General features: G+C 44.5%; 1 protein-coding gene across 7 annotated transcripts in view; it reads right to left on the minus strand.

Moving 5' to 3' along the window:
• Positions 1-12,099, minus strand: part of FNDC3A (fibronectin type III domain containing 3A) — a 203,403-nt gene that overhangs the window by 16,973 nt on the left and 174,331 nt on the right. For all 7 annotated transcript variants that reach the window (XM_074960675.1, XM_074960684.1, XM_074960720.1 and 4 more), the window contains 5 exons: positions 9,099-9,217; positions 7,532-7,637; positions 6,979-7,154; positions 5,775-5,888; positions 2,618-2,767 (listed from right to left, as the gene is read on the minus strand). In XM_074960675.1, coding sequence (XP_074816776.1) covers positions 2,618-2,767; positions 5,775-5,888; positions 6,979-7,154; positions 7,532-7,637; positions 9,099-9,217 — 665 coding nt within the window. The remainder of the gene's footprint in view (positions 1-2,617; positions 2,768-5,774; positions 5,889-6,978; positions 7,155-7,531; positions 7,638-9,098; positions 9,218-12,099) is intronic.

The raw sequence follows: 12,099 nt of genomic DNA on the forward strand, positions 1-12,099 counted from the left end.
GACGATGCCGGGGGGGGGACACAGGGCCCTCCTGGCCACCTGGAGCCCTGGAGATGTCCTGCTTGGTGCCAGGCTCCTCTGCGACGACTGCAGGTTCTGTGCTGGTGGTGGGCACGGGATTGGGAGGCGGCTGTGTGGCCCGTACCGATGTAGTCTCGGAGCTTTGAGGGGTTGGACAACTCGCAGCTGCCAGGGGCATTTGTGGTTCTGATACCATTGAGTGGGGGCCTCTGGAGTGAGTGCCCTGGGTCTGGTGGTAGGCCCACAGAGTCCGAAAGGGCCACTGAGCTGGCTCCTGCCACTGCACCTGCTATGGCACTGCACCTGCTTGTGGCAGCCTGACGGGCGCCAGCTGTGCTGCGAATAGTGGGCCTCTGCCTCCGACGATATGGACATGGAGCGTTAAGGCCACGGTGGTGCTGAGCAGAGCGGTGCCAGGGATTGGTGCAGTGAGTACAGTGCCGGGGAGTGGTGCCATGATGGGGAACGGTGCCGCATTGAGCGGTGCCATGATGGAAAGTGGTGCTGGGATGTAGAGCAGCACTGCGCCTGAGAATGGTGCCGTCTGCCAGTGCAGGGGACAGGTGCTGCGTTGTCTGCAATGACCGGTGCCTCGAAGACTGAGTCAGGGACCGTTGTGGGGAGCAGTGGCTCAGAGAGCGAAGCCTGGGGGATGGTGATCTCCTCCTCATCATCGCCGGCTTACCTCTAGAACAGGGGTTGGCAACCTTTCAGAAGTGGTGTGCCGAGTCTTCATTTATTCACTCTAATTTAAGGTTTCGCATGCCAGTAATACTTTTTAATGTTTTTAGAAGGTCTCTTTCTATAAGTCTATAATATATGACTAAACTATTGTTGTACGTAAAGTAAATAAGGTTTTTAAAATGTTTAAGAAGCTTCATTTAAAATTAAATTAAAATGCAGAGCCCCCCGGACCGGTGGCCAGGACCCGGGCAGTGTCAGTGCCATGAAAATCAACTCGTGTGCCGCCTTTGGCACGTGTGCCATAGGTTGCCTACCCCTGCTCTGGAAGATGCCCCGCATTGCGGCACCGGGGGCCTTAACTTGACTGGCTGGGGACCAAGGAGCCATCATGGCAATTAAGTTCCAAGCGGCCTCAAAGGTGTCCAGGTTGGATGGGAGTTCTATGTCCTCCACCCGGCACTCTCGATCAGGAGAATCCAGCAGTACTGGACTCAACGCCCCTCCCCTGTGGGGCCAAAGTCGATGGTGTCATCTCCTGTGGTGTCATCTCCTGTGCTGTCGGCACCGGGTGCTCCTCCGTCAGATGCACTCTGGCAGCACTATCCAATGCAGTGGTTCCTGGCGCGGACGAACATCCCCCGTCCATTTTCCTGTGCTGTTTATGTGGCACCGAGGAATGAGAGTGGTGCTGCGCTGCCTGCACTGGCTTTGGTGCCGGGGAGCGCCAGGTGCCGAGGGTCTCTATGACCGGAGTCCTTCCTCGGCACCGTCTCATGCACGGAGGCCGGGGCACTCCACATGGAGGAGCTCGGTGCCAGATCCTGCCAGCCCTGTGCCGGTTGCGGATGAAGGGCTGCCTCTATCAGGAGTTGTTTGAGCCTGAAGTCCCACTCTTCCTTCATCCTGGGATGGAAACCTTTGCAGATTTTGCACCAGTCTGTTTGGGGTGTCTCCCCCAGACACTTGAGGCAAGAGCCATGGGGGTCGCCCGTTGGCATGGGTTTATGGCAAGTTCCACAAGCCTTAAATCCTTGGGATTGAGGCATGCCCCAACCCCAAAGGGGAACAGGAAAATTGGGGTGGGGGAGAGCCCCCATTCCTACAACAACTAACACTGTCTAAGAACTTTAAAAAAACTATTTACACACTAAACTAGCTGAGACTAGAAAGAGGGGAGCGCTTGCGAGAGCAAGCAACCACAGTTCCAACAACTGTCACTGGCGGTAAGAGGGAACTGAGGAGGCGCCAGGTTGGCAGGGTCCTATACTCACTGCCATGGAGGCGCCACTCCAGGGGGCTCCACAGCCAACCTGACGGGTGCTGCTAGTGGAAAAACCTTCCGATGACTGTGCACACGGCAGGCACTCACTTAACTGGAATCAAAGAAGCACCTGCAGTTCTGCCTGTCTAACTGGCCCTGCGTGTGGAACTGGGAGCATTTCAGCGAATGTCACCATGGAGGTCCTGGACTTCAATCTCTTACCTAGCAGCCTAATTTGGCCTCCAGGACCTCTTTGCTACCTTTCCCTATGTCATTGGTACCTACATGTACCACGACCACTGGCTTTCCTCAGCACTGCACATAAGCCTGTCTAGATGTCTTGAGAGATCTGCAGCATTCACACCCGGCAGGCAATTCACCATCACAAACCCATATATATATATTTCTCATGATCGAATCCCCCATTACAATTACTTGTCTCTTCCTAATAACTGGGATTCCCTTCCCCAGAGAGGTATCCTCAGTGTGAGAGGATACCATGACATCATCTGGAGAGAGTGTCTCAATTATGGGACCGTTTCTCTCCGCTCCACTTTGATGTTCTCCTTCCCTGAGAAAGTAAAATAAATATTCATGGTACCACTGAGATGTGTGAATAGCAGGATACCAACAGTAAGTCTTCCTCTTTACCTGAACCCTGCAGTAATATATAGTTGCAGGCAAAAGTCCTTTAATTTCATAACTGAGTCCAGTCCCACAGTAACAGATCTGCATGCATCCTTCCACACTGCCCCACTCCAAATGGTATTCTGTGACATCGGCTCCATTATTTACTGGGACCTTTAAAGTTAACAGAAATAATTAATACTTGAATTCATTGTCTAAAAATCAGACCAAACTCACCAAATCTTGACTACTTTCTCTATAAAACAGTAAGAAGTAGGCCAGAAAGCTGTAGAAACAGCATTTCCACAGGAAAGTCACCCTACGGTAGCTTCAGCAATTTCCAGTTCAAGCAAAACACTGCATTATTTTATTGATCTTGAGCACATTAAAATACTAATGGATAATTTTCATGGTGGCAGAGTATTATATGTGGAGCAGTAACTGCTTTTTCAGTTGCTTAAATACTGAAGTGACACTAAGTGATATCATAAAATCTATTAAATGCGCATATACTTCAACATGATTTCTCTTAAAGGACTAGATTACAAATAATGAAATAAAAATTATTCTCTTCTTTTATGGAGGACTTACCAATCTAAGATATTGCTTCTCACTGAGTATATGCTATAATGAATCATTGCTCCAGGGCAGTTTTTTTTTTTAAAAGAATCATTAGTTTAAGAAGTGGACTATATGCAAAACGAATGTGATTGAACACAAATAACTTTTTTGAGAATAGTGTTTGATGTCCAATAGCTATGATTGGCAGAAATCTTTCTTTTCTATAATTTACAATAAATTGTGGCATATTCTGGACTATTTATAGAGTACATTAAAATTGTTAAAACACACTTAGGTTGCAAAGTCAAACACTAGAAAGTTAGGATGCACCAGAACCTAGGTTGGCCATGTAAACTTTAATTCTGCTCCTTTGTGTGTATGCATCATGATACCGTATTTAAATATATGATTATATACTACTGTTTCCAGAGGACCCCTGCCTCATTCAGGACACAGAATGGACAATCCAGGAATGAGGCAGCCGTGCAAATATTTTTATTCTCATTTTTCAATTAGTGGCTCCATGCCTTACTTACTGCCCAGTGTTCAAAGCCTATGAACAACACAGAATTATTTTTCTCATGGTATTTTTGATCATGGTACTTATAATTGTATCTGTGTTGCACAGACGTACATTAATTTATCTCAATTACAAGATGACAGAATTACTTTTCCCATTTTATAGATGGGGAAATTGAGGCAAAGAGGCTTGGCTGAGACCATACACTGATTCAGTGGAAGGGTCAGGATTAAAACTCAGGACCTCCTGAGTCCCAGTGCTATGCACATTCCTGCAGATCAAACTGCCTTACTGCCAGAGGGGCTGAGCATCCACAGCTCCCAATATCATCGGTTGCATTTGTGAATGCTCAGCACTTCTGCATCTCAGTTTGCAGGTATCTTAAGTTGGGCACCCAGTAAATGAGGAACACACAATTAAAATTTTGGTTTAAATGGCTTGTTTGACATCATATATGAAGACTGTGGCAGAAGCAGGCATAGAACAGAGTTCTCCTGTAAGGCATTCACAGGGGTAAGAAGGAACTGAGAAGGCGTAGGCCAGCGGCGCCTGATATACCAGCGCATGAGTGCGGCACCCAAGGGGGCACCACTGCCTACCCTACGGATACCGCTAAGGCAAAAATCTCCGACAACCGCACCCATGGACATGCACACCTAGAATGGAATTGACATGAGCAAGCACCTGAAGAAGAATTAATGACATTAGCTGTTAGTAGAAGGCCATTATCCACGGAGACGTGGAAGTAGGAAACAGGCCACGTGCTGGGTTCAGGGAGGGCTAGTCTGGCTCTTTCCTCCTCTTCTCTCCCACGATGTGTGAGGAGCTCATTCTGCATGTGGTACCCCCAGAGGGGACATGAGCCACTAGGGCTATGTCCTAGGTCCAACAAAGGTTGTTGGAGACGGGGCGGGGGGGTACCCTCTCCTGAGGGCAACGTGCTGCTGCTGCTGCATTGTTACCAGTGCAGTGTGGGCATCTTAGAGTACAATGTTCTTATGCAGTTATTATTTTGATTTGCTGCCAAAATTTTGCTGACAATGCAAATGACAGAAGAGAATGGTGATTTTCAAAAATTTATCTATCTCAGCCAAACCTGAACCAAATTTCATGAGACAAATAAAAGACACTTCTCTGGCCCCAAGACTTCTGCCCTGCTGAATTTTAAAGTCCTGTTGCAAACAATGAAAGTATTAGAGATTCTTTTAAAAAAAAGTTTCAAGACTTTTTCATGAAAAGTGTTAGGCAGCCTAAATATAAAGGTTTCTACCAGCTTTCTCCTGTAATGTGGGATTCCATCCAACACTTAATTTGTTTGTTATTTATTCTCACTGAGACCAAGTTATATAATATGAACTTTCCATATGAGCTTGTGCAAAAGTATTGTAATTTTTTTTTTGCTTTTTAAAAGTGAACATTTTATAGATGCAAAAATGCATCTGAAAAGCCTTCAGCATTCCTCTACAATGCTAACTCCCCATCCAATAGTAAGCAATTTTTTTAAAAGTTAAGAGTCCTCCCCCACCCTGCAGTGACAATCTTTTTCAAATTTAGTCTTGATGAGATTTATATTGCTTGCTAAAAATCACACACCTGAAAACTGGGAGGTTAACAGATAGACCCTTTGCTACACTATATAAAGTACAAATCAGCTTAGAAAAGTGGTGAGTATAAAACAATCATTTGTATTGTGTGCCTATCCGGGTTTTCTGCAAAGGAAGATAAACAAATGGTCTTAAAAAAATTAAAAAGAATCTGCATCAAATTCATACTCACAGTGTAGCACTAATGGAAAAACCCATAATAAAAACAAAGGAACAAGAGGACATTGTGTGTCGAAGTTTGAATATGCGTAGGTCATTTAGCTACAAATAGTGTATGAAGGAAATGGCAAATTATGCTTCGAGGACTTTTATATGCTATGTTTAAGTTTCAATGTAAAGATAACCCATAATCAGGCAGCTTGTTTCTGTTCTATTTTTTTTAAATCTTGTCTTAGCTACAGTTTAGGCTTTTTAAAATGGAAAGAAGAATGTAAAAGGTAACAACCGTAAAACATAAAATAAACCTAAAATACACAGCACAACAAAATATTCCTACCTCCCAATACACCTGTGCATATGTTGCCGATCTACACGTTACTTGAGGGGGTTTGCACTGATCCGGTGGTCCAGGAGCTGTAGTAATTTCACATTTTTCTGAATAGGGTCCAAACTATTAAAAATAGGTTGACATAATTACTACCACGTTTTTAAATTGAAGTTTTGCCCACAGTAGCGGTATATACTATTAGTGTTTAACATTCAGCATCAAATACTGTGTGACTGTAATTTGTAAGATGACTTGTCATGACTTCGGGGTTCATTTCAAAGTTTGAGCATTCTTCAGAACCACTATACTATTCTTCCTCTACTGGAGATGTAGTGAGAATAAACATGACAATTTACACTCTGTAACTTAGAAGAGCACATTACTCTGTAAGTCACAGTTGCCAGGTTATATATGACAGCTAACCTATAACAGAGAATATTGTACAATTGTGTATTTATTTAAATATTTAAATGAAACAGAAGACTCCAAATAGGCTATAACTATAATTCTTCCTCTGGATGTTAAAAAGTAGTTAAGTGTTCATGACCATTCAAACCCTTTGCTTCTCTGCCAACATTGATAACTAGTGACAATCGTGATAAAGGTTTCTGTGAGGTGGACTCCTGTACATTAACTGAACTGAGATGCCCACTCATTTTACTTTTAAATTAAGGCATTGGCTATTTAATAAAATCAAATATTTTAAAGCAGTGGTTGATTTTAAAACAGTTAATGCAAGGTTAATGTTCAAAATATAAGGAACCAGAGAACATTTTCTTACACTTCATAAAGTACACACTAATAGATAAAAAACACAGGAAAAAATGTAATAAAATGCTAGTTGCTATGCTCCAGAATGTGCAAAACAACAGTATATAAAATCATTTACCTACTTACTTCACAAGGGTGTTATGATAATTTATTAAAGTTTGTACAGTGCTTTGAATAAAGGTTACATCATCAACATTATCATTTAGATTTAAGTAGTAATTAGATGTTTTCTCTTTCCTTCATCTAAACAACCCAGGCTTATTCAAATTGGTCTTTAACTGTTGGGTACTACAGTGCTCCAGTAAATCATCTGAACCAATTAAACCTACATTAAGAATTTGCATGACAAAACTTCTTAATATATAAAAATTTTGAAAACAGCAACATGCATAAAAATGATTGCACTCTATGTAACTCGTTTGATTTCAGACTGCCTCCTTACCCCAGCTTTGTTAGCTGCTCGCAGCCTAAAGCTGTACGTCTTTCCAGGAAGAAGGTTGCTTACGGTGCATTCAACATCAGAACCTTGGTAAACCTCTCTGTGTTCATCCGTTTCCACAGAAGACATTTCCAGACCATAACAGGTAATAGGTGATCCACCATCTGCTTGAGGTGGTCCTAAAAAATAGGGAAAAGGTTTATATGGTTTTAAAAATATATCAGCACATTTTGATTTCTCAGGCTATATCTACACTATAGACTTCTGCCAGCTTTGCTATGTCAGTTAGGGGTGTGAAGAGGTGTGATCTCTGACTGACACAGCTGTGCTGACAGAAGTCCTTAGTGTAGATGCAGCTATACTGGCAAAGCTGTACTTTTACCTCTACAGCTTGGTTTATTCGGGCAGGGGTGTTTCTATACTAGTACAAAGCACAGCTTTGTTGATATAGCTGCATCCACACTTGGAGAACTTTGCTGGCATACTATACTGATATACCGACATTGGTAAAGCACACCTACCATAGACTTGGCCCTATAGTCACAACAACAATTACCCCATCTCAGCTGAATTTCTTTTGCTCTTGGTCTACCCTGTAGTCTGGGAGGTTGGCCTGGACCAGGAAGCACTGCTGGTGTCTGCACCAGTAAAGAATCAGATACCTGTAAAGGAAAAATTGACAAAAGCCTTAATATAATTGGGGGCATTTTGACCTTACCTCAAAGAAAATGAGAATACTTTAAAACTACAAATAAATATCATAAATGTCATAAAAATCAGTTTCAGAGTAACAGCCGTGTTAGTCTGTATTCGCAAAAAGAAAAGGAGTACTTGTGGCACCTTAGAGACTAACCAATTTATTTGAGCATAAGCTTTTGTGAGCTACAGCTCACTTCCGATGAAGTGAGCTGTAGCTCACGAAAGCTTATGCTCAAATAAATTGGTTAGTCTCTAAGGTGCCACAAGTACTCCTTTTCTTTTTATAAAAAATCAGTGAGGTAAAATATTGATAAATATTTCCATGCAGATCCAGGTTTAGGAGATCTATAAAAAGAGATCAAAAACCAGGGGACAGTAGGAAATACATACAATTTTTGCACTGCTGTAACTATGTCAATTAGGGATGTGACTTTTTTATTATTGATATAGTTATACTGGTACAAACCTAGTGTAAATACAGGTATGCCAGTATAACGGTGCCTTGCACAAGGATAGTTTATGCCCCATCCCATAGAGGAATAAGCTGTATCAGTATGAACATTTTTATATGGGTATAACTGTGTCCATACTAGAGGTTGTACCACTTTAACTATCCCAGTATAGGTTTTGCTGTAAACAAGGCCTGAGAGAGAAGTAAGTAAAAATTGTTACCAAAAAGTAGCAACGCTTTTTTTGATAGCAAAGTTGAATTGTCCACTTTTGCACTGCTTTGTATAATTAAATATGCAGTAAACATCCACCTCCAATTTGGGTGTGTGCACAGGAATGCACAGCGTACCCCTTGTGCAGCACGGAGTCCCATTCCACACGAGTTCCCTGCATATGCTCAGGCAAGGGCAGGCTAGAGGATCAGCGGTTGTGCCGATCTGCCAATGCACACTGTTGCACATGGATCAGAGGTGACTGCAGGACACTATTCTGAGGCCTGAGGGAACATTCATTCCCTGCCCCACCATCACATGTATGTAGCCCTGCTATTTAGACTGGGTGCTAGAATGATGATTTGGCTCTTGGAGAAATGAATATTCACATTGCTGTGCTGAGTTAAACAGATATTTCTTTAAGGAAGTTTTATTGTTTCCAATAAATCACATCAGAAAAGTAGGGCAATTATATTGTCATGTTTTCTGTAAAGTTGAATAGCAGCTGGAATAAGTAAAACATTTGTTGACAGAGAAATATTCATATTTCATTTCTCTAAGAAATGGGAGCAGAAACTCTAAACTTTGGGCAAAATTTTCTGAAAATTTCTTGAGTCCCCAGTTATAGATACTTTATGACATATTGGTTGATTGATTATTCTACAACATTCAATGTTCCTAGCTTGACCATCAGACTTCCTTAAAGCTAAAGAGATTTTCCACAAGTATCACATTTATATATAAAATATCAGATAATATTACCGCACTCTGCCCTCCTTCCCCAGTACAGTATAGACGTAAGCGATAAGAGCAGCCTGGATGTAGTCGATCACACAAATGTTCCCTAGCAGCTCCACTGTATATTACGTCCCAGTTGTTTCCTGAAAAGTTAAGAATTAGTGTGCAATGAACCAAGGTGCAATTTTCAGCATTTCCGTATCAGACATAACAGGTATCCTAACTTCACTAAGCAAACGTGTGTGTCGTTTGTCAGACAAATTCAAAGCTTGCTTCGAATTTCCTGGAAATGATCTAATTATCTCATGACGATAGTTTCCTAGACAAATTTGTGTACATTTGCTGAAGTGAAATATCTCCTTTATCTGGCATACCCATTAACTAAGATGTACAATTTGTATTTAATAAAGCAGTTTAAATGTGCTTACTGGTCTAGTAATAACATTATAACTAAATAGATGGAAGAAAAATAATAGACGAGCCCATGGAAAAGATACTTTAATTAAATCATATGTATTCATTTTACACAGCAAGTCTATACTTTCTAAAATTAAAGTCTGATAAAGCCAGCCTGATGCCTGAGCAGTAGGAAAGGGCTTGCAGCACCTGAGATAAAAAGAAGTTTCCTACCCTTTGTAACTTGAGTTCTTTGAAATGTTTTATGAATCTGTAAACTCGGGGATCGTACTCTATGACTGGAAAATTGCTAACATAGTTCCTATTTTTAAGAAAGGGAAAAAATGTGATCTGGGAAACTACAGGCCTGTTAGTTTAACCTCAATTGTATGCAACGTCTTGGAACAAATTTTGAAAGAGAAAATAGTTAAGGCCTGTTTACCAGCAGGCCCAGGGATCGTCATGTGGCCTGCAACACCATGACATCTCTTTGGACTTGGGACCTGGATCGACCTTTGACCGGCCAGTCATCAAGGTACGGGTAGATCTCGATACCCCGACATCTGAGGTAAGCCGCTACTACCAACATGCACTTGGTAAACACCCTCGGTGCTGTCGCTAGTCTGAAAGGGAGGACCGCAAACTGGTAGCGGTCCGATCCCACCGTGAAGCGTAGGAAGTGCCTGTGTCCTTGGAAGATCGCTGTATGAAAGTACGCGTCCTTCAAGTCGAGGATGGCATACTAGTCTCCTGGATCCAGGGAGGGGATGATGGAGGCCAGGGAGACCATGCGGAACTTCAACTTCTTTAGGTATTTGTTGAGGTCTCACAGGTCCAGGATGGGCCGTAGACTGCTCTTGGCCTTTGGGATTAAGAAGTACCGGGAATAGAACCCCTTGTTCCTGTATGCGTGAGGAACCTCTTCCACCGCACCCAGCTGCAGCAACCCTTTTACCTCTTGCATGAGGAGACTTTTGTGAGAGTGGTCCCTGAAGAAGGATGGGGAAGGAGGGTGAGAGAGGGGTAGAAAGAGGGTAGAAAGGAGGGTATAATCCTGTGCCACTGTATTGAGGACCCAGCGGTCCAAAGTTATGGTGGTCCATGCCGGGAGGAAAAAAGAAAGGCGGTTGGAGAAAGGTGGGAAAGATAGATCCAGGGTATAGTCTGGTAGGTAGCCCTTGGGTGCACCCTCAATATGCCCGCTTGCTCCCATGCTTAGTACTTGTCGAGCCCGCTTGGGCAGAGGCGGGTGGCGTTTTTAGCCCCTGCTCTTTTTGTGGGATGGCTCCTGCCGGGGTTGGCTCCCTTGGCCCTGAGATGGCTGCGGTTTGAACCGCTTACGGACTGGACCAGAGACATACAGTCCTAGAGTCTTCAAGGTAGTGCAGGAGTCTTTTAATCCAGGCAGCTTGCTGTCTGTGTGCTCTGCAAACAGGGCCTGGCCGTCGAAGGGGAGGTCCTGCATCGACTGCTGAGCCTCAGTCAACAGGCCAGAGCGGAGCAGCCAGGATGCCCGCCACATGGAGATGGCCGAGGCCATGGTGCAAGCCGTCGATCCGCTGCATCTGAGGCTGCTTGGAGGGCCGCTCTGGCCGCAGCCATGACCTCCTTGAGGATCGCCCACAATTCCTTCCTGGACCCTTCGGGAAGGGAAACGTCAAACTTGGCCGTGGCCTGCCAAATATTGTAATTGTCACAGCCAAGGAGGGCCTGGTGGTTGGTCACTCTCAATTGAAGGCTGGAAGATTAATACATTTTTCGCCCGAACAGATCCAATCTCTTTGAGTCTTTATTTTTGGGCTTGGGCCTGGGTTGCCCCCTGCCTCTCCCTTTGATTAACAGCCTCAACTACGAGAGAGTTTGGGGCTGAGTGGGTGTAGAGATACTCGTGGTCTTTAGCTGGCACAAAGTATTTACGTTCGGCCCTTTTTGCAGTGGGGGGCAGGGAGGAGGGAGTTTGTCACAGGACATTAATAATTTTTGATACCCCCTTCATGTAGGGTCAAAGCCACCCTAGCAAGTGCTGTGGAGCAGAGGACATCAAATACGGAGTCGGATGGCTCCTCTAGCACTTCCGCCTGGAGCCCCAGGTTGGAGGCAACCCTCTTCAATAGTTCCTGATGAGCCTTAGCATCATCTTGTGGAACTGGGTGAGTGGGACCCGTGATGGCTTCTTCCGGCAACGAGGACAAAGCTGGTGCTGTGGGAGCCGCACGTCCCCCCACCATGTCCCCTGGTGGTCAAGCAGGCTGTTCCCCTGTCTCCTCATGGGCCTGGGGGTCCTGCCTTCCGGGGCCTCTGCCTCTGCTGGAGTAAGGGTTGCTGAGGCTGATAGCCTATCTGAGGCCCCCTGTCACCGTCCGGACTGTCTGCAAGGGCTGGGGAAACCCCCAAGGGTTCCAGGCTACTGCCGGCCACTGGCCTTGGAGCCACGGGGTCGGTTGCGGTGGCCGACGACGTAGACAGTACCGCCAGTGCCGGGGCTTGTCCCACTATCAAGGGTTCCTGCTCAGTTCCGGAGCCAGAGTGGTCGCTGCCAGGCGACCATGATCGAACGGACCAACGTTTCTTCGCTGTGCCTTGACATAGACCTGACTGACCGAGATGAGTCCCTCGCATGGGAACTTGG

This window comes from Natator depressus, chromosome 1, assembly GCF_965152275.1.
Source record: "Natator depressus isolate rNatDep1 chromosome 1, rNatDep2.hap1, whole genome shotgun sequence".
NCBI lineage: Eukaryota > Metazoa > Chordata > Testudines > Cheloniidae > Natator > Natator depressus.